Source organism: Calypte anna, unplaced genomic scaffold, assembly GCF_003957555.1.
Source record: "Calypte anna isolate BGI_N300 unplaced genomic scaffold, bCalAnn1_v1.p scaffold_90_arrow_ctg1, whole genome shotgun sequence".
Classification (NCBI taxonomy): domain Eukaryota; kingdom Metazoa; phylum Chordata; class Aves; order Apodiformes; family Trochilidae; genus Calypte; species Calypte anna.
This window is the reverse complement of record NW_022045538.1, coordinates 47,144-70,504: the sequence shown is the minus strand read 5'-3', so window position 1 is coordinate 70,504 and position 23,361 is coordinate 47,144. Positions and strand designations below refer to the sequence as shown.

At 43.2% G+C, this 23,361-nt stretch overlaps 1 protein-coding gene across 1 annotated transcript; it reads right to left on the bottom strand.

The window, feature by feature from the left end:
• Positions 1-3,626: 3,626 nt before the first annotated feature.
• METTL3 (methyltransferase like 3) lies at positions 3,627-8,950 on the bottom strand (the record flags this gene model as incomplete). The annotated part of the gene is made up of 5 exons (XM_030468922.1): positions 8,779-8,950; positions 7,487-7,749; positions 6,981-7,397; positions 4,736-4,911; positions 3,627-3,852 (listed from the first exon to the last, which is right to left on the bottom strand). Coding segments are annotated over exons 1-5 (1,176 nt in total), but the record flags the coding sequence as incomplete, so codon positions are not given.
• Between the last annotated feature and the right edge of the window lie 14,411 nt (positions 8,951-23,361).

Below are 23,361 nucleotides of genomic sequence, written 5' to 3'. Positions count from 1 at the left end.
TCTCAGAAAATTAAAGTTTGGGGAAAATAGAGTTTAAAAATGGGAAATATTGGGGGAAATTGTGTTTATGGAGGAGTTTGGTGCTCTGAGGGGGAACAAGGAGGAGATGGGGTGGGAAATGGGGGGTTTGTGAGGTAAAAAATGGATTAAAATTGTTTTTTCTGTCAGAAAATTAAAGTTTGGGGAAAAATATAATGGGAAAGGGTAAAATATTGGGAAAATTGAGGTGTTTCTGGGTTTCTGGGGGGGTTTTATGCTCTGAGAGGGTGCAGGGAGGAGATGGGGTGGGAAATGGGGGTTTGTGAGGTAAAAAATGGGTTAAAATTGTGTTTTCTGTCAGAAAATTAAAGTTTGGGGAAAATAGAGTTTAAAAATGGGAAATATTGGGGGAAATTGTGTTTATGGAGGAGTTTGGTGCTCTGAGGAGTTACACTGAGGAAGTGTGGCTGTAAATGGGGGTTTTGTGAGGTAAAAATGGATTAAAATTGTTTTTTCTGTCAGAAAATTAATGTTTGGGGAAAAATATAATAGGAAAATGTAAAATATTGGGGAAATTGAAGTGTTTCTGGGTTTCTGGGGGGGTTTGGTGCTCTGAGGGGGTGAAGGGAGGAGATGGGGTGGGAAATGGGGGGTTTGTGAGGTAAAAAATGGATTAAAATTGTGTTTTCTGTCAGAAAATTAAAGTTTGGGGAAAAATATAATAGGAAAATGTAAAATATTGGGGAAAATTGAGGTGTTTCTGGGTTTCTGGGGGGGTTTGGTGCTCTGAGAGGGTGAAGGGAGGAGATGGGGTGGGAAATGGGGTTTTTGTGAGGTAAAAAATGGATTAAAATTGTGTTTTCTGTCAGAAAATTAAAGTTTGGGGAAAATAGAGTTTAAAAATGGGAAATATTGGGGGAAATTGTGTTTATGGAGGAGTTTGGTGCTCTGAGGAGTTACACTGAGGAAGTGTGGCTGTAAATGGGGTTTTTGTGAGGTAAAAAATGGATTAAAATTGTTTTTTCTGTCAGAAAATTAAAGTTTGGGGAAAAATATAATAGGAAAATGTAAAATATTGGGGAAATTGAGGTGTTTGTGGGGGGTTTTATGCTCTGAGGGGGTGCAGGGAGGAGATGGGGTGGGAAATGGGGTTTTTGTGAGGTAAAAAATGGATTAAAATTGTTTTTTCTGTCAGAAAATTAAAGTTTGGGGAAAAATATAATAGGAAAATATAAAATGTTGGGGAAATTGAGGTGTTTGTGGGGGGTTTTATGCTCTGAGGGGGTGAAGGGAGGAGATTGGGTGGGAAATGGGGGTTTGTGAGGTAAAAAATGGGTTAAAATTGGTTTTTCTGTCAGAAAATTAAAGTTTGGGGGAAATAGAGTTTAAAAATGTGAAATATTGGGGGAAATTGTGTTTATGGAGGAGTTTGGTGCTCTGAGGAGTTACACTGAGGAAGTGTGGCTGTAAATGGGGTTTTTGTGAGGTAAAAAATGGATTAAAATTGTGTTTTCTGTCAGAAAATTAAAGTTTGGGGAAAAATATAATAGGAAAATAGAAAATATTGGGGGAAATTGTGTTTATGGAGGAGTTTGGTGCTCTGAGAGGGAGCAGGGAGGAGATGGGGTGGGAAATGGGGGGTTTGTGAGGTAAAAAATGGGTTAAAATTGTTTTTTCTGTCAGAAAATTAAAGTTTGGGGAAAAATATAATGGGAAAGGGTAAAATATTGGGAAAATTGAGGTGTTTCTGGGTTTCTGGGGGGGTTTGGTGGTCTGAGAGGGTGCAGGGAGGAGATGGGGTGGGAAATGGGGGGTTTGTGAGGTAAAAAATGGATTAAAATTGTTTTTTCTGTCAGAAAATTAAAGTTTGGGGAAAATAGAGTTTAAAAATGGGAAATATTGGGGGAAATTGTGTTTATGGAGGAGTTTGGTGCTCTGAGGGGGAACAAGGAGGAGATGGGGTGGGAAATGGGGGGTTTGTGAGGTAAAAAATGGATTAAAATTGTGTTTTCTGTCAGAAAATTAAAGTTTGGGGAAAATAGAGTAGAAAAAATTAAAATATGGGGCAAAACATTACTTTTGGGGTGAAATCATTGGTTTTCGGGGGTGGAAATGTTGATTTGGGGCTGAAAATGCTGGATTTTGAGGCAGAAGTTCACTTTGGGGTTAAAACGGTTGATTTTGGGGCTGAAAATGGTGATTTTGGGGGTGGTTTTTGGGTAGCTAGGATATTGAGGTTAAAAATCACGATTTTGGTTAAAAAAGTGAGGAAAAACTGGAAAAGATTGATAAAATTGTTGATGGTTTGGTGTGAAAAAAAGGGGGAAATGTGAAATATTGACAGAAAAATCACTTTTTTGTTAAAAACCTCAAGTCCTGAGGTAAAAAATCTGCGTTTTGGGGCAAAAAAGGGGAAAATGTAAAATATTGAGGAAAAAAACACATTTTCTGTAAAAAACATGGAGAAATCACAAGTCTTGGGGTAGAAAATGCAGATTTTGGTGCAAAAATGTAAAATACTGAGGGAAAAATCATTTTTTTGTCAAAAAACATGGAAAAACCTCAAGTTCTGAGGTAAAAAATCTGCGTTTTGGGGTGAAAAAGGGGAAAATGTGAAATATTGAGGAAAAAAACACATTTTCTGTAAAAAACATGGAGAAATCACAAGTCTTGGGGTAGAAAATCCACGTTTTGGTGCAAAATTGTAAAATACTGAGGGAAAATCACTTTTTTCTTGAAAAACATGGAAAAACCTCAAGTTCTGAGGTAAAAATTCTGCGTTTTGGGGCAAAAAAGGGGAAAATGTGAAATATTGAGGAAAAAAACACATTTTCTGTAAAAAACATGGAGAAATCACAAGTCTTGGGGTGGAAAATCCACGTTTTGGTGCAAAATTGTAAAATACTGAGGGAAAAATCATTTTTTTGTTAAAAAACATGGAAAAACCTCAAGTTCTGAGGTAAAAAATCTGCGTTTTGGTGCAAAAAAAGGGAAAATGTGAAATATTGAGGAAAAAAACACATTTTCTGTAAAAAACATGGAGAAATCACAAGTCTTGGGGTAGAAAATGCAGATTTTGGTGCAAAAATGTAAAATACTGAGGGAAAAATCATTTTTTTGTCAAAAAACATGGAAAAACCTCAAGTTCTGAGGTAAAAAATCTGCGTTTTGGTGCAAAAAAAGGGGAAAATGTAAAATATTGAGGAAAAAACCACATTTTCTGTAAAAAACATGGAGAAATCACAAGTCTTGGGGTGGAAAATCCACGTTTTGGTGCAAAAATGTAAAATACTGAGGGAAAAATCATTTTTTTGTTAAAAACATGGAAAAATCTCAAGTTCTGAGGTAAAAAATCTGCGTTTTGGGGCAAAAAAAGGGAAAATGTAAAATATTGAGGAAAAAACCACATTTCCTGTAAAAAACATGGGCAAACCTCAAGTTCTGAGGTAAAAAATCTACATTTTGGTGTGAAAAAAGGGAAAAATACAAAATATTGAGGGAAAAATCCCTTTTTTCTTCAAAAACATGGACAAACCTCAACTTTTGGGGTAAAAAACCACCATTTTGGAGTGGAAAATGTGTCAGAAAGTTGAATTTTGAGGGAAATGATGAAAAAAAGGAGAGTTTTTGTTGTTTTTTCTTGTTACCTGTGGGGGGAAGAGTCGGTCGGCGCCGGTGTCGGGAGGAGGGGGCCGGGTGAGGTCCTGGGTGGGGCTGTGGTCGCGGGGGTGGGCGTGGGGTGGGGTCCTGGGTGGGGTCTCGGGGCAGGCGTCGATCTCGTAGTGGACGTACTTGCAGGTGTCCATGTGGAAGCAGGTGTTGAGGAAGGAGCAGTCGCCCAAGGACTCGTCCGTGTGCTTGTTGATGATTCGCCTGGGGGGGAGGAAGAGGAGGAGGAGGTGAGGAAGGGGACACGGGGATAATGGGGGGGGGTGGAGTCATGGGGGGTGGAGAAAATGGAGGAGAACGTGGAGAAGAACATGGAGAACATGGATGGAGAACATGGAGAACATGGATGAAGAATGTGGAGAAGAACATGGAGGAGAACATGGAGAACATGGATGGAGAAGAACCTGGAGAACATGGATGGAGAAGAACATGGAGAAGAACATGGAGAACATGGATGGAGAAGAACATGGAGAAGAACATGGAGAACATGGATGGAGAAGAACATGGGGAACATGGAGAACATGGATGGAGAAGAACATGGAGAACATGGATGAAGAATGTGGAGAAGAACATGGAGGAGAACATGGAGAACATGAGAAGAACATGGAGAACATGGAGATGGAGAACATGGAGGAGAACATGGAGAGGAACATGGATGGAGAATATGGAGGAGAACACGGAGGAGAACATGGAGAACATGAAGAGGAACATGGAGAACACGGATGGAGAACATGGAGGAGAACATGAGAAGAACACGGAGAACATGGATGGAGAACATGGAGAAGAACATGGAGGAGAACATGGAGAACATGAAGAGGAACATGGAGAACATGGAGATGGAGAACATGGAGGAGAACATGGAGAGGAACATGGATGGAGAATATGGAGGAGAACATGGAGGAGAACATGGAGAACATGAAGAGGAACATGGAGAACATGGATGAAGAACATGGAGAAGAACATGGAGAACATGGAGGACATTGAGTCATGGAGAACACAGAGAAGAACACGGAGAAGATGGAGAAGAACATGGAGAACATGAATGGAGTAGAGCCCCATGGGATGATGGCGGAAAGCCCCGACTGACCGGAAGTGAAGCTTGCGACATGGCCGCTCGTCCCCTGTGGCCTTGACGCACTCCTCTTTGGTTCCGTGGTCGCAGAACTCTTGGACCTGGGCCCGGCCCCGGGACCGGAACTTCTCCACGATGGATTGTTCCTTGGCCGTCGTGGTGTTGAGCAGCTCCAGGATCTCCTGGCTCACCTGGGGGGGGAGGGGACACCTCATCCAAGATGGCCGACACCACCTTGACTGGCCAGGATTCCCTGGCTCAACCTCATCCAAGATGGCTGCCACCACCTTTATGGGCCAGGATCACCTGGCTCAACCTGGGGGACACCTCATCCAAGATGGCCGCCACTTCGGTGGTCCAGGATTCCCTGGCTCAACCTCATCCAAGATGGCTGACACCACCTTGAGTGGCCAGGATCTCCTGACTCACCTGGGGGGGGAGGGGACACCTCATCCAAGATGGCCGACACCACCTTGAGTGGCCAGGATTCCCTGGCTCAACCTCATCCAAGATGGCTGCCACCATCTTGGTGGTCCAGGATCTCCTGACTCAACCTGGGAGCAGGTGGACACCTCATCCAAGATGGCCGCCACCACCTTGATTGTCTAGCATCACCTGACTCAACCTGGGGGACACCTCATCCAAGATGGCCGCCACCATCTGGGTGGTCCAGGATCTCCTGACTCAACCTGGGAGCAGGTGGACACCTCATCCAAGATGGCCGCCACCACCTTGAGTGGCCAGGATTCCCTGGCTCAACCTCATCCAAGATGGCCGACACCACCTTGGCGTTCCAGCATCACCTGACCCAACCTCATCCAAGATGGCCGCCACCACCTTGGCACTTCAGCATCACCTGACCCAACCTCATCCAAGATGGCCGCCACCACCTTGCCGGTCGCTCCGCCATCTTGCTGAGCTTCCCCACGCCCTTCCCATGAGCACCCACGGGCGCCGGCCGCCATCTTGGGTGCTCCAGGGTCACCTGACTCACCCCGTGGGGAATCCAAGATGGCTGCCGCCTTGGTGCTCCAGGGTCACCTGACTTGACCCGGTGGGAATCCAAGATGGCCGCCGCCACCTCGGCGCCCAATCCAACCCCATGGGTGGCGGCCATCTTGGACCTTCCCACAAGCACCCACGGGTGGCGGCCGCCATCTTGGCAGTCAGTCGGCCATCTTGGCGGTCGGTCGGCCATCTTGTTGAGCTTCTCCAAACCCTTCCCATGAGCACCCATGGGTGCCGGCCGCCATCTTGGTCAACCCAACCCCTTTGGTGGCATATCCGGGACCTTCCCATGAGCACCTATGGGTGCTGGCCGCCATCTTGGCCATCGGTCGGCCATCTTGTTGAGGTTCTCCGAACCCTTCCCATGAGCACCCACGCGCGCTTTCCGCCATTTTGAGCTGAAACCTCTCCGGGGGTAGAACCCCCCCACCCAAGGAGCACCCACGGGTGCCCGCCGCCATCTTGGCAGTTGGTCGGCCATCTTGGCAGTCGGTCAGCCATCTTGTTGAGCTTCTCCAAACCCCTCCAACAACCCCCCATGCGCGTTTTCCGCCATTTTGAATTGAAACCTCTCCACAAGTGGAACCCCCCCACCCGAGGAGCACCCATGGGTGCCTGCCGCCATCTTGGCAGCCGGTCGGCCATCTTGTTGAGCTTCTCCAGACCCCTCCAACAACCCCCCACGCGCGTTTTCCACCATTTTGAGTTGAAACCTCTCCACGGGCGGCACCCCCTGGTCCCATCCCCACCCAAGGAGCACCCACGGGTGCCTGCCGCCATCTTGGCAGTCGGTCAGCCATCTTGTTGAGGTTCTCCAAGCCCTTACCATGAGCACCCACACTCGTTTTCCGCCATTTTGTGTTGAAACCTCTCCACGGGCAGCACCCCCTGACCCCACCCCCACCCAAGGAGCACCCACGGGTGCCCTCCACCATCTTGGCCGTCGGTCGGCCATCTTGTTGAGGTTCTCCAAACCCCTCCAACAACCCCCCACGTGCATTTTCCGCCATTTTGAGTTGAAACCTCTCCACGGGCGGCACCCCCTGACCCCACCCCCACCCGAGGAGCATCCATGGATGCCTGCCACCATCTTGACAGCCGGTCGGCCATCTTGTTGAGCTTCTCCAGACCCCTCCAACAACCCCCCACGCGCGTTTTCCGCCATTTTGAGTTGAAATCTCTCCACAAGTGGAACCCCCCAGCCCCGCCCCCACCCAAGGAGCACCCATGGGTGCCCCCTGACCCCACCCACCTTCTTGCTCTGCTGCTCCTTGGTGGACTGCTGACTCAGCAAGCTCTCGATCTCCAGGTCCACGTCCGACGCCTGCTTCCTCGACTTCTTCAGCGCCTCCTTCCCCGCCATTTCCCCTCCCCCCAGGCCCCCGACTCCTCCCCCGCACGACGCCGAACCCCCGAGGCCACCCAATCCTCCTCCTCCTCCTCCTTCTTCGTCGCCACCGCCGCCGCCGTCCTCCCCGCCGCCATCTTGCTCCGCCCTCCTCTTCCTCTCCTTCACCGCCCCCGTCATGGCTGACAGCTTGGAGTGGTCGGCGTAGGTGACCAAGGTGCTCTGGGAAGGCCCCTCGGGGAGCAACCCCCTCTTCACCTCGATCAACTCTTGGGCGGCGAACTTCTGGAGGAGGCTTTCCACTTCCGGCCGGGCCGCGGGCTGCAACGGGAAGTCGGCGATGACGTCATCGCGGCCGTGACGTCATCGCGAGGCGACGGAAGTGGGGAGGAGGCCCCCCCGGGACTTACGGCGGCGATGGCGTCGCAAATGGCGGCGGCGTCGGTGGGGAGGGGGAGGCTGAGGTCGGCCAAGTGGAGGAGGAGGCGGCGTTCCAAGGCGGGGTCAAAGGTCACCTCGGCCACGCCCGTCCCGCCGCCGCCGCCGCTGCCGGATGAGGCCCCGCCCATCCCGGCCGGAAGGGGCGTGGCCAAAGATGGCGGAGCTGAAGATGGGAGGAGGGAAGGGGAGGAAGCGGGGCCCGGGCTGGAGGTGCGGGGAGGGGCCGAGAGGTCTGGAAGGGAAACAGGAAGTGAACTTTGACCCCGCGGTGACCTTTGACCCCATGTGTAACACCCACGTTGACCCCTGAACCAACCAACCAATGGGTGCCCTCGTTGTTGACCTCTGACCCCAAAGAGAGGCCTAAAACGGGCGAGTAGGCCTCAAACCGAGGCCTTGTGACCTCTGACCCCACCCCACGGTGACCTCTGACCTCTTGCTGACCTCAGACCACACCCAGTTGACCTCTGACCCCACCTACGACCCAACCACCATCTCTGCCCCCACCCACATGACTTCTGACCCCCTGTAGAGGCCTAAAACGGGCGACTAGGCCCCAAATGGAGGCCTTGTGACCTCTGACCCCACCTTACGCTGACCTCTGACCTCTTGCTGACCTCAGACCACACCCAGTTGACCTCTGACCCCACCTACGACCCACCCACGAGCTCTAACCCCACCCACGTGACCTCTTCCCCCACCCACGTGACCTCTGACCCCCCGTAGAGGCCTAAAACGGGCGACTAGGCCCCAAATGGAGGCCTTGTGACCTCTGACTGCACCTTACGGTGACCTCTGACCTTTTGTTGACCTCAGACCACGCCCAGTTGACCTCTGACCCCACCTACGGCCCAACCACGAGCTCTGAGCCCACCCACGTGACCTCTGCTCCCACCCACGTGACCTCTGACCCCCCGTAGAGGCCTAAAACGGGCGACTAGGCCCCAAATGGAGGCCTTGTGACCTCTGACCCCACCTTACGCTGACCTCTGACCTCTTGTTGACCTCTAACCACACCCAGTTGACCTCTGACCCCACCCACGACCCAATCACAAGCTCTGAGCCAACCCACGTGACCTCTGCCCCCACCCACGTGACCTCTGACCCCCCGTAGAGGCCTAAAACGGGCGACTAGGCCCCAAATTGAGGCCTCGTGACCTCTGACCCCACCCATTGACTTCTCAGCCTATAACCACGTGACCACGTGACCCCTTAGGCCCCTCCCCTTTCCCCCCCACGTGACCTTTGACCCCTCGCTGACCCAAGGGGTCTTGCTTCCGGCGCCGCTGCAGCCGTTCCCGCAAGGAATCCAACTGCTTCTTGTGGGCCTGGATCGAGCTCCACGTGTCCGACATGGCCGCCAAAGCTCCTCGGGAATTCCCCCAAAAACACCCAAAAAGCAACAAAAAAACCCAAAAAACCCCAAAAAACCCCAAAAAACCCCCAAAAAAACCCCCCAGGAACTCGAGCAGGAGCCACCGGAAGTTCTAGGCCCCGCCCAGCAAACCCGGAAGCGGAAGTGGCGATGGAGACAAAGGAGAAAGAAGCGTCGCGCGTTGCCATAGCGACCGCCGCCATTTTGGAGGCAGCGACGCCGCCGCCATTTTGAGAAGGGAAAAAGCGGGGGGGGGCGGTTGTTTTTTAAGGAAAAAAAAGGTTTTTTTGGGCAAAATGGGGATTTTCTGACCGGAAATGAGCGCTGGAGGACCGGAAGTGAAGGGGTTGAGGGGAAAAAGCGGCTTTTTGAGGAAAAAAATGCTCATTTTTAAAGGAAAATGTGTTTTTTTTTTAAACAGCCCCTTTTTGAGGGAAAAAAAACGGTTTTTGGGAAAATAGCTTTTTTTTGAGGGAAAACTTCGGGTTTTTGGTCTTTTTTAAGGTGGAAACAGCACTTTTAGTGAATAAACCCCTAATTTTGAGGGAAAATCGCCGGTTTTAGGGAATTTTGGGGTGTTTTGAGGAAAAACCTCGGTTTTTCCTCAGTTTTGATTAAAAATCACCATTTTTGAGGGAAAAATCTCCATTTTTTGAGGGAAAATCCCCATTTTTGAGGTAAAATCCCCATTTTTGAGGTAAAAATCTCCATTTTTGAAGGAAAAATCACCATTTTTGGGGCAAAATCTCCATTTTTGAGGTAAAATCCCCATTTTTGAGGTAAAATCCCCATTTTTTGAGGTAAAATCTCCATTTTTGAGGGAAAATTCTCCATTTTTTAGGGAAAAATCTCCATTTTTGAGGGAAAATCTCCATTTTTGAGGTAAAATCACCATTTTTGAGGTAAAATCCCCATTTTTTGAGGTAAAATCTCCATTTTTTGTGTGAAAATCTCAATTTTTGAGGTAAAATCCCCATTTTTTGTGTGAAAATCTCCATTTTTGGGGCAAAATCTCAACTTTTGATGGAAAAACCTCAATTTTTGAGGTAAAATCACCATTTTTGAGGGAAAAATCTCCATTTTTTGAGGTAAAATCTCCATTTTTGAGGGAAAAATCCCCATTTTTGAGGTAAAATCTCCAGTTTTGAGGTAAAATCTCCATTTTTTGTGTGAAAATCCCCATTTTTGGGACAAAACCTCATTTTTGAGGTAAAATCCCCATTTTTTGTGTGAAAATCTCCATTTTTGAGGTAAAAATCACCATTTTTGAGGTAAAATCCCCATTTTTTGTGTGAAAATCACCATTTTTTGGGCAAAACCTCATTTTTTGAGGTAAAATCTCCATTTTTGGGGCAAAACCTCAACTTTTGTGGTAAAATCTCCATTTTTTGAGGTAAGATCCCCATTTTTTGTGTGAAAATCTCCATTTTTGAGGTAAAATTCCCATTTTTTGAGGTAAAATCTCCATTTTTGGGTGAAAATCCCCATTTTTTGACGTAAAATCTCCATTTTTGGGGCAAAATCCCCATTTTTGAGGTAAAATCCCCATTTTTGAGGGAAAATTCTCATTTTTTGTGTGAAAATCACCATTTTTTGGGCAAAACCTCATTTTTTGAGGTAAAATCTCAATTTTTGAGGTAAAAATCTCCATTTTTGAAGGAAAAATCACCATTTTTGGGGCAAAATCTCCATTTTTGAGGTAAAATCCCCATTTTTGAGGTAAAATCTCCATTTTTTGAGGTAAAATCCCCATTTTTGAGGGAAAATTCTCCATTTTTTGAGGTAAAATCTCCATTTTTTGTGTGAAAATATCAATTTTTGAGGTAAAATCCCCATTTTTTGTGTGAAAATCTCCATTTTTGGGGCAAAATCTCAACTTTTGATGGAAAAACCTCAAATTTTGAGGTAAAATCCCCATTTTTTGAGGTAAAATCCCCATTTTTTGTGTGAAAATCCCCATTTTTGAAGGAAAAATCTCCATTTTTGAGGTAAAATCCCCATTTTTTGAGGTAAAAATCTCCATTTTTTGATGTAAAATCTCCATTTTTGAGGGAAAAATCCCCATTTTTGAGGTAAGATCCCCATTTTTTGTGTGAAAATCTCCATTTTTGAGGGAAAATCCCCATTTTTGAGGTAAAATCTCCATTTTTGAGGTAAAATCTCCATTTTTGAGGGAAAATTCTCCATTTTTTAGGGAAAAATCTCCATTTTTGAGGTAAAATCCCCATTTTTGGGGCAAAATCTCCATTTTTGAGGTAAAATCCCCATTTTTTGAGGTAAAATCTCCATTTTTGAGGTAAAATCTCCATTTTTGAGGTAAAAAATCACCATTTTTGAGAGAAAATCCCCATTTTTGAGGTAAAATCCCCATTTTTTGAGGTAAAATCCCCATTTTTGAGGTAAAATCCCCATTTTTGAGGTAAAATTCCCATTTTTGAGGGAAAATCCCCATTTTTTGAGGGAAAATCTCCATTTTTGAGGCAAAAATCTCCATTTTTGATGTAAAATCCCCATTTTTTGAGGGAAAATCTCCATTTTTTTAGATAAAATCTCCATTTTTGAGGTAAAATCCCCATTTTTGAGGTAAAATCCCCATTTTTTGAGGTAAAATCTCCATTTTATAGGGAAAAATCCCCATTTTTGAGGTAAAATCTCCATTTTTGAGGTAAAATCTCCATTTTTTGTGTGAAAATCCCCATTTTTTGAGGTAAAATCTCCATTTTTGAGGTAAAATCCCCATTTTTGAGGGAAAATTCTCCATTTTTTTGGGTGAAAACCTCAATTTTTGAGGTAAAATCCCCATTTTTGAGGTAAAATCCCCATTTTTTAGGTAAAATCTCCATTTTTTGAGGTAAAATCTCCATTTTTGAGGGAAAATCCCCATTTTTTGTGTGAAAAATCCCCATTTTTTGAGGTAAAATCTACATTTTTGAGGTAAAATCTCCATTTTTGAGGTAAAATCCCCATTTTTTAATGAAAATCCCCATTTTTTATGTGAACCCCCCCATTTTCTGTGTGAACCCCCCCATTTTGGGTTGAAAATCACCAGTTTTGAGGCTCAGCAACCACCTTTATTCCGCCGTTTCGAGAGGGGGGGGGGGGGTGGGGGAAGGATTTTGGGGGAAAATCCGGGGATTTTGGGGCAGAGAGAGAGAATGAGGAAATTTCTTCTTTTCTCCTCATTTCTGGGCTCCATCTTCTTCCTCCTGGGGGGTTTTGGGGGGAACCCCTGAGATCTGGGGAGAAAAAAGGGGGGGTCAGTGTGGGAACACCCAAATTCCCCCAAAATGCCCCAAATTGGGGGAGGGGACCCCAAAACCCCCCCTGAACTTGGGGGGACCCCAAAACCTCCCCAAATGACCCCAAAACTAAGAGGGGACCCCAAAACCCCCCCTGAACTTGGGGGGGACCCCAAAACCTCCCCAATTGACCCCAAATTAGGGGAGGGGACCCCAAAACCTCCCCTGAACCAAGGGGGACCCCAAAACTCCCCCAAATGACCCCAAAATGGGGGAGGGGACCCCAAACCCCCCCCTGAACTTGGGGGGACCCCAAAACCTCCCCAAATGACCCCAAAATGGGGGAGGGGACCCCAAAACCTCCCCTGAACTTGGGGGGACCCCAAAACCTCCCCAAATGACCCCAAATTGGGGGAGGGGACCCCAAAACCTTCCCTGAACCAAGGGGGACCCCAAAACCTCCCCAAATGACCCCAAAACCAAGAGGGGACCCCAAAACCCTCCCTGAACTTGGGGGGACCCCAAAACCTCCCCAAATGACCCCAAAGTGGGGGAGGGGACCCCAAAACCTTCCCTGAACCAAGGGGGACCCCAAAACCTCCCCAAATGACCCCAAATTAGGGGAGGGGACCCCAAAACCTCCTCTGAACCTGAGGGGGACCCCAAAACCCCCCTGGACCAAGGGGGGGACCCCAAAACCTCCCCAAATGACCCCAAATTAGGGGAGGGGACCCCAAAACCCTCCCTGAACCAAGGGGGACCCCAAAACCTCCCCAAATGACCCCAAAATGGGGGAGGGGACCCCAAAACCTCCCCTGAACCAAGGGGGACCCCAAAACCTCCCCAAATGACCCCAAATTGGGGGAGGGGACCCCAAAACCTCCCCTGAACTTGGGGGGACCCCAAAACCTCCCTAAATGACCCCAAAATGGGGGAGGGGACCCCAAAACCTCCCCTGAACCAAGGGGGACCCCAAAACCTCCCCAAATGACCCCAAATTAGGGGAGGGGACCCCAAAACCCCCCCTGAACCTGAGGGGGACCCCAAAACCTCCCCAATTGACCCCAAATTGGGGGAGGGGACCCCAAAACCTCCCCTGAACTTGGGGGGACCCCAAAACTCCCCCAAATGACCCCAAAATGGGGGAGGGGACCCCAAACCCCCCCTGAACCAAGGGGGACCCCAAAACCTCCCCAAATGACCCCAAATTAGGGGAGGGGACCCCAAAACCCCCCCTGAACCAAGGGGGACCCCAAAACCTCCCCAAATGACCCCAAATTGGGGGAGGGGACCCCAAAACCCCCCCTGAACCTGAGGGGGACCCCAAAACCCCCCTGGACCAAGGGGGGGACCCCAAGACTCCCCCTGAACCAAGGGGGACCCCAAAACCTCCCCAAATGACCCCAAAACCAAGATGGGACCCCCCAAACCTTCATCTTCTTCAACTTCCGGAAGGGGGAGGGGTTTGGGGGTCCCCTCCGGTGTCCCCACCAATGGGCGCAGAGCTTGGGAGGCAGAGGCCCCGCCCCCGGTGACGTCACGCCGACGCCCACGCCGCCATCTTGAGCCCAACGGGAACGGCGGCACCGGTGGGGAGGAGGGAGAGGAGGGGGTGGAGCTTCCGTGGTTTCCACCAATGGCGGGAGGTTGGAGGGTGATGGAGTGGGCGTGGCTTCCCGGAAAAGGGGAGGAGCTTGGGAGGTTCTTCCGGGCCCTCCCGGGTTGGGGTTCTCGTCTCCATGATTGGTTTTTCCTTCCGGGGCCTTGAAGAGTTTGGGGAGGGATGGGTAAGGGGCGGGGTTGAGTTGTTGGGCGGCCATGTTGGGTTGGGTGGTGGTGGCGTTGGGTTGGGTGCTCCCGTTGGCCCCTTGGGTGCTCTCATTGGCTTCTTGGGTGCTCCTGTTGGCTTCTTGGGTGGTGGCATTGAGTTGGGTGTTCCCGTTGACCCGTTGGGTGCTCCCATTGGGCTGTTGGGTGGTTGGATTGAGTTGGGTGCTCCCATTGACCCCTTGGGTGCCCCCCATGAGTTGTTGGGTGGTTGGGTTGAGTTGGGTGGTGGTGGCGTTGAGTTGGGTGCTCAAGATGACTCCTTGGGTGCTCCCATTGGGCTGTTGGGTGGTTGGGTTGAGTTGGGTGCTCCCATTGGCCCCCTGGGTTCTCCCGTTGACCTCTTGGGTGGTTGGGTTGAGTTGGGTGGTGGTGGCGTTGAGTTGGGTGCCCAAGATGACTCCTTGGGTGCTCCCATTGGGCTGTTGGGTGGTTGGGTTGAGTTGCGTGCTCCCATTGGCCCCTTGGGTGCTCCCATTGACCTCTTGGGTGGTTGGGTTGAGTTGGGTGGTGGTGGCGTTGAGTTGGGTGCTCAAGATGACCCATTGGGTGCTCCCATTGGGTTCTTGGGTGCTCCCATTGGGCTGTTGGGTGGTTGGATTGAGTTGGGTGCTCCCATTGACCCCTTGGGTGCCCCCCATGAGTTGTTGGGTGGTTGGGTTGAGTTGGGTGGTGGTGGCGTTGAGTTGGGTGCTCAAGATGACTCCTTGGGTGCTCCCATTGGGCTGTTGGGTGGTTGGGTTGAGTTGGGTGCTCCCATTGGCCCCCTGGGTTCTCCCGTTGACCTCTTGGGTGGTTGGGTTGAGTTGGGTGGTGGTGGCATTGAGTTGGGTGCTCAAGATGACTCCTTGGGTGCTCCCATTGGGCTGTTGGGTGGTTGGGTTGAGTTGAGTGCTCCCATTGGCCCCTTGGGTGCTCCTGTTGACCTCTTGGGTGGTTGGGTTGAGTTGTTGGGTGGTGGCGTTGAGTTGGGTGCTCAAGATAACCCATTGGGTGCTCCCATTGGGTTCTTGGGTGCTCCCATTGGGTTGTTGGGTGGTTGGGTTGAGTTGGGTGCTCCCATTGGCCCCTTGGGTGCTCCTGTTGACCTCTTGGGTGGTTGGGTTGAGTTGGGTGCTCCCGTTGGCCCCTTGGGTGCTCTCATTGACCCGTTGGGTGCTCCCATTGACCTCTTGGGTGGTTGGGTTCAGTTGGGTGCTCAAGTTGAACCGTTGGGTGCTCCTGTTGACCTCTTGGGTGGTTGGGTTGAGTTGGGTGCCCCTATCGGCCCCTTGGGTGCTCCCGTTGACCCCTTGGGTGCTCCCGTTGGGTTGTTGGGTGGCTGGGTTGAGTTGGGTCCCCAGGTTGACCCATTGGGTGCTCCCATTGGCTCGTTGGGTGCTCCCATTGACTTCTTGGGTGGTTGGGTTGAGTTGGGTGCTCAAGTTGACCTGTTGGGTGCTCCCATTGGGCTGCTGCGTGGCCATGTTGGGTTGGGTGGTGGTGGCATTGGGCTGAGTGCTCCCATTGGCCCCTTGGGTGCTCCCACTGGCTTCTTGGGTGGTTGGGTTGAGTTGTTGGGTGGTGGCATTGAGTTGGGTGCTCAAGATGACCCACTGGGTGCTCCCATTGGCTTCTTGGGTGCTCCCATTGGGCTGTTGGGTGGTTGGGTTGAGTTGGGTGGTGGTGGTGTTGAGTTGGGTGCTCAAGTTGACTCGTTGGGTGCTCAAGATGACCCGTTGGGTGCTCCCATTGGCTTCTTGGGTGCTCCCATTGGGCTGTTGGGTGGTTGGATTGAGTTGGGTACCCAGGCTGACCCGTTGGGTGCTCTCATTGGGTTGTTGGGTGGTGTTGGCCCCTTGGGTGCTCCCGTTGACTCCTTGGGTGCTCTCGTTGACTTCTGGGGTGGTTGGGTTGAGTTGGGTGCTCCCATTGACCCCTTGGGTGCTCCCATTGGGTTGTTGGGTGGTGTTGACCCCTTGGGTGCTCCCGTTGACTCCTTGGGTGGTTGGGTTGAGTTGGGTGCTCAAGTTGACTCCTTGGGAGGTCCCACTGGGTTGTTGGGTGCTCAAGTTGACCCAATGGGTGCTCTCGTTGACTTCTTGGGTGCTCTCATTGAACCCTTGGGTGCTCCCATTGGCTTCTTGGGTGGTTGGGTTGAGGTGGGTGCTCACGTTGACCCCTTGGGTGCTCCCATTGGGTTGTTGGGTGGTTGGGTTGAGTTGTTGGGTGATGGCGTTGAGTTGGGTGGTGGTGTTGACCCCTTGGGTGCTCCCATTGACCCCTTGGGTGCTCTCATTGACTTCTTGGGTGGTTGGGTTGAGTTGGGTGCTCAAGTTGACCCCTTGGGTGCTCCCGTTGACCCGTTGGGTGCTCCCATTGACCTCTTGGGTGGTTGGGTTGAGTTGGGTGCTCCTGTTGACCCATTGGGTGCTCCCATTGGGTTGTTGGGTGGCGTTGACTCCTTGGGTGGCCCCGTTGACCCCTTGGGTGCTCCCGTTGACCCCTTGGGTGGTGTTGGCCCCTTGGGTGGCCCCGTTGACCCCTTGGGTGCCTCCATCTCCTCTCCTCGAGCCCCCCGGAAGTCGGCCAATCGCCACGAGGCGCCTCTTGCCCTCTGGAACCTTTTGGTGGCCCCCCAAGACCTTTTGGTGGCCATCGGGGCGACGTCGGGAGTCGGGGAGGAAGAAACGGAGGGGGAGGGGTTGAGGGACACCCTGGGGGTGGGGACACTTCTGGGCGTGGCCACGAGCGGCCAATCGGTGACCACAGAGCCCACAGGGGTGGCCGGGGGAGGTCCCGGGGTCGTGTTTTGGGAGAGTTTGTCCAAAAACGGGCGATCCGTCAGGAAGGGGCCAAGGGAAGGGGAAGTGGGGGTCGTCGGGGGTCGTTTTGGGTCTTGGGGGGTGGGGGAGGGGCAAGAAGAGTTTTGGGGTTTTTTGGGGGTTTTTGGGGGTGTTTTGGGGGGGGAGGGGAGCCCAAGAGGAGGATTTGACGTCGGAGCTCTTGGGTCATCTGGAGTTGGCGGAGTTGGAGCTGTTGGAGGAGTCGGAGCTCGTCGAGGATCAGGGGGAGGTTGAGGGGGGGTGGGGGGAGGGGCAAGAGTTTGGGGGAGGGGTCAGGAAAAGGTTTGGGGGGGTCCCGGGAAGGGTCCATGGAGGAGGAGGAGGCTGCGGGAAGAAGAGAGAAGAAAAACACCCAAAAAGTTGGGGTTTTACCTCAAAAAACGATGGGTTTGACCCCAAAATTGAGGGTTTTGACCCCAAATTACCCAAAAACCATCATTTTAACCCAAAAAACGATTGGTTTGACCCCAAAAGTGATGGTTTTGACCCAAAATTGATGTTTTTACCCCCAAATTACCCCAAAAGTTGGGTTTTTAACCCAAAAAGTGATGGTTTTGACCCAAAAATCAAGGGTTTTGACCCAAAATTGATGTTTTTAACCCCAAATTACCCCAAAAGTTGGGTTTTTAACCCAAAAAGTGGTGGTTTTGACCCAGAATCGATGGGTTTGACCCCAAAATTGATGTTTTTAGCCCCAATTTGCCCAAAAACCATCATTTTAACCCCAAAAGTGGTGGTTTTGACCCAAAAATCAATGGTTTTGACCCAAAATTGATGTTTTTAACCCCAAATTACCCCAAAACCATCATTTTAACCCAAAAATCAATGATTTAACCCCAAAACTCCCCAGTTTTCCCTCAAACCTCCTCTTTTTAACCAAAATCCCCGTTTTTCACCCCAAACCCCCCTCGCTCTCAAAACCCCCCCATTTTTGCCCAAAATCCCTTTTTTTTCCCCCAAAACCTCTGTGTGTCCCCCCCATCTCCAAGGGGCGGGGTTGTGACGTCACAGCGGGGCTGTTTTGAGGCAAAAAGAAGCGATTTTGGGTCAAAATAGCGATTTTTGTCAATAAAAAACCACCATTTTTACCAATTCGGGCTTTTTGGGGCTAAAACCTTGATTTTTGGGCTTTTTTTCCAGATTTTTGGGCCAAAAATGAATAATTTTCACCATTTCTTTCCTTTGGGGGGGTCACCTGGAGGTTTTTTGGGGCAAAATCCCCCTTTTTTGGGCAAAAAGCTTCATTTTGGGTCAAAAAACCCCATTTTTGGTGCTAAACCTTTCTTTTAAAACCCAACCCTTATTTTTGGGTCAAAACGCAGCTTTTTGGTGCTTTTTCTTTTAATAGGGGGTGCAACGAGCTGATTTTGGGTTTATTTCCCCTGATTTTAGTTTTTTTTTAACCAATTTTGGGCTTTTTTCCCCCAAATTTCGTTTTTTATAGCACGGGGCTAAACCAGCCAAAAAGGGTGAAACCAATCCAAAAATTTGGGGTGAAAACCACCCAAAAAGGGGTTCAGACCCCACCCCCCATTTTGAGGTGTCAGAAAACCCCAAAAATCGCCTTTTTTCCCCCATTTTTCAAGCCCGCCTTTTCCCCCCCTTAAACTTTATGCTTTTTTTTTTTTTTTTTTTTTTTTAATCCCCACTCCCTAAATCCTCGATTTTCACCCCAAAAAGCGCCGACCACGTAAAAAAAAACATTAAAAAACCCAAAAATAGAGAAAATCGCGGCCTACCTGGGCCTGCTCGCCCCCGCTGAGGCCTGAACGGGGCCTAATCCGAGCCCCCCCCCCCCAATCCCGGCCCCTCCCCCCCCTCAGCCCACCCCCAAGTGGTTGCTAAGGAAAACGGCGCCGTTGCCATGGAAACCAGCGCGGTTGCTAAGGAGAAAATGGGCGGTTGCTAAGGAAAAACGGGGCGGTTGCTAAGGAGGAGTTGGAGGCGGAGAAAAAGGGGGGGGAAAGCGCTTCCGGGGGGGGCTCAGCCAATCAGCGAGCGTTGCTGGGTAGATTAAGCGCGAAAAGCAACGGTTTGACCAATCAGCGCGCGTTGCTGGGTAGGTTAAGGGCAGAAAACAACGGTTTGACCAATCAGAGCGCGTTGCTGGGTAGAATAAGCGCAGAAAACAACAGTTTGACCAATCAGCGAGCGTTGCTGGGTAGGTTAAGGGCAGAAAACAACGGTTTGACCAATCAGAGCGCGTTGCTGGGTAGGTTAAGAGAAAGAAACGACGGTTTGACCAATTAGAGCGCGTTGCTGGGTAGGTTAAGGGCAGAAAACGACGGTTTGACCAATCAACGAGCGTTGCTGGGTAGGTTAAGCGAAGAAAACAACGGTTTGACCAATCAGAGCGCGTTGCTAGGCAGACTTTAAGGGAAAGGGGAAGGGGGGCCTTGGTTTTGGGTGGAAATCGGGCGGTTTTGGGTCATTTCTTGAGGCAACTGAAGGTTATTTTGGGGAGAGGGGGGAGGGGAGCAAGGCGTGGGGTTGGTTTTGGGGTGAAAAAAGGCGATTTGGGGATTTTAGGGATTTTTTCCCGTGGGTTTCTTCATTATTAAGTATTAATTGTTGTTATTGGTTATTAATTAGTAATTAGTGATTAATAATTCCGGGTTTTTTCACCGGTTTTCCCTTTTATTTCCTTTAGTTCTCCGTGAAGTTCTTGAATGATTTTAAATAATGTAATTATTAGGTAATTAAATTAATAGGAAATAATGAACTTAATTAATTATTAATATAATTAATAATAACTAAATAATAATAAAATGATATAAAAAAATAACTAAATTAATATTAAATCATTAAATAGAAGTTAAAATAAAATAGAAACCAAAATAGAAATTAAAATATATATTAATTAATATTATTAAACTAAAATTAAAATATATATTCATTAATTAATATGAATTAAAATAAATCATTAAATCATTAAATAATGTAATAAATAAATTAAAAGAAATAAAATAAGGAAATAAAGAAATAAAGAGTAAATAATAAATGAAATAAAATATTAATAATAATAAATAAAATAAATAATGAATAAAAAATAAATATAAAATAAATTAAATAAATAAATAAATAAAAATAAATAAAATAAATAGAAATAATAATAAATAATAAAATAATAAAATAGTAAAATAATAAATAAATAATAAAATAAAATAATAATAATAAAAAGAATAATAATAAATATTAATAATGAAATAAAATAATGAAATAAATAATAATAGTAATTAATAATAATAAAATAAATTAATAAAGAAATAAAATAAAAATAAGTATAAAAATAAAAATAATAAAAATGATAAAAATAATGCAAATGATAAAATAAAATAAATAAAATAAAAATAAAAAAAATAAAAAAAAATAAAAAAATAAAATAAAATAAAATAAATAATAAAAATAATGATAAATAATAAAATAAATTAATAAATTAAAATAAAAAATAAAGATAAAAGTAGCAAAAATAATAAAAACGATGCAAATAATAAAGAATAAAACTAATAAATAAAAATAATATTAATAATAAATTAAAAAATAAAATTATTAAACAAACCCACTACTACTAATAAATAAATAAATAAATAATGCAAATAGTAAAAATAAATAAAAATAATAATAATAGGAATAATAATAATAATGATCAATACTAAATGTAAAAATCACCGTAATAAAAACACCAAAACCCCCCCCAAAATTGAATCAGATTCATTTTTATTCGACTTATTAATCAATACAATTAATTTATTCTTATTTTTTATTGATAATATATCAAGAGGATACAATTCAAAAAGAGAAACATGAAATAGAAACAGAAATATAGCAAATAAAAATAAATAACTATTAAATAGAAATATAATAATATATAAAATTATCTATAATATAAATATAAGAAATATAATAATAAATATAAATATAAATGAAATATTAATAACGGAATTAAATTATAAACCTATCATAAACAATATAATAATAATATATAATAATATAATAATAATATTATAATAATATAAATAATATTAAAATAATAATAATACAGTGATCATAATAATTATTATTAAAATTAATCAAATACTTTTTAACAATCGAATTTCTTTGTAATTAATTAAATTTTATTAAATTAAATTTTATCAAATTAATAAATGAATTTAATAAATTGTAATTAATTAATTAAATTAAATTTTAATTAAATTTAATAATTATCTTTAACATTTCGCCATTAAAGAACCCAAAGATTGATAATAAATTCCAACCGTTTCTTGAAAACGAAGCATTTATTGATTGAAAACTGATTTATTGTTAATAAATTAAAGGATTATTTGTTAATTAAAGGATTATTAATCTTGGAAGTCTAATAAATCTAATTGTAAAAAAGGAGCCATCAGAAGCACTGAAATCAAAATGAAATCCAAAGAACTTGAATAAACCACGGTGGATAAACCACGAGGATTCCGATTGGATTAAAGAGTAAAGATAAAAGAAAAGGTATTTTGAATATAATATCACAATGTTTAATATAATATTAATTAATTTAATATTAATATAATATAATATTACAAAAGAAAAGAAAAGAATAATAACATAATAGAAAATTATTTATATTTATAAATATTTATAAATATTTATTAATAGAAAATGTAATTAAATATATTAAAATAAAATCAAATATAACAGTGGAATAGAATTAAAAAAAATTAAAATAAAATCAATTAAAATAGAATAAAATAAAATAAAATATATTAAAATAAAAGAAATTAGAATAGAATATGATATAAGAATATAATTTAATGTAATGTATTAAAATAAAATAAAATATAGTATATATATATATATTTAATATAAAAATATTATGTAATATAATATATTAAAATAAATTAAAATATAATAAAATAAATTAAAATAAAATAAATTAAAATAGAATAGAATAAAATAAAATAAAATATATTAAAATAAAAGAAATTAAAATAGAATAGAATAAAATAAAATAAAATATGATATATTAAAATAAAAGAAATTAAAATAGAATATAACATGAAAATATTATGTAATATAATATATTAAAATAAAATAAAATATAATATAATACAATATATTAAAATAAAATAAATTAGAATAGAATAGAATAAAATAAAATAAAATAAAATAAATTAAAATAAAAGAAATTAAAATAGAATATGATATAAGAATATAATTTAATGTAATATAATATATTAAAATAAAATATAACATAATACAATATATTAAAATAAAAGAAATTAAAATAGAATATAATATAAAAATATAATGTAATATAATAAAATAAAAGAAATTAGAATATAATATAATAAAATAAATTAAAATAAAATAAATTAAAATAGAATAGAATAAAATAAAATAAAATATATTAAAATAAAAGAAATTATAATAGAGCACAATATAATAGAATATACTAAAATAAATTAAAATATAATATAATATAATATAATATAATAAATTAAAATAAAATCAATTGAAATATAATAGAATAAAATAAAATAAAATATAATATATTAAAATAAAAAGAAATTAAAATATAATATGATATAAGAATATAATTTAATGTAATATAATGTATTAAAATAAAATAAAATGTAATACAATATATTAAAATAAAATAAATTAAAATAGAATAGAATAAAATAAAATAAAATAAAATATATTAAAATAAAAGAAATTAAAATAGAATATAATATAAAAATATAATGTAATATAATATATTAAAATAAAAGAAATTAGAATATAATATAAAAAATAAAATAACATATAATATAATAAAATAAATTAAAATAAAATCAATTAAAATAGAATAGAATAAAATAAAATAAATTAAAATAAAAGAAATTAAAATAGAATATGATATAAGAATATAATTTAATGTAATATATTAAAATAAAATAAAATATAGTATAATATAATAAATTAAAATAAAATCAATTAGAATAGAATAGAATAAAATAAAATAAAATAAAATATATTAAAATAAAAGAAATTAAAATAGAATATAATATAAAAATATAATGTAATATATTAAAATAAAAGAAATTAGAATATAATATAAAAAATAAAATAACATATAATATAATAAAATAAAATAAAATCAATTAAAATAGAATAGAATAAAATACAATAAATTAAAATAAAAGAAATTAAAATATAATAAAATAAATTAAAATAAAATAAATTAAAATAGAATAGAATAAAATAAAATAAAATATATTAAAATAAAAGAAATTAAAATATAATATGATATAAGAATATAATTTAATGTAATATAATATATTAAAATAAAATAAAATATAATATAATACAATGTATTAAAATAAAATCAATTAAAATAGAATAGTATAAAATATAATAAAATAAAATCTATTAAAATAAAAGAAATTAAAATAGAATATAACATAAAAATGTAATGTAATATAATATATTAAAATAAAAGAAATTAGAATATAATATAAAAAATAAAATAACATATAATATAATAAAATAAATTAAAATAAAATCAATTAAAATAGAATAGAATAAAATAAAATAAATTAAAATAAAAGAAATTAAAA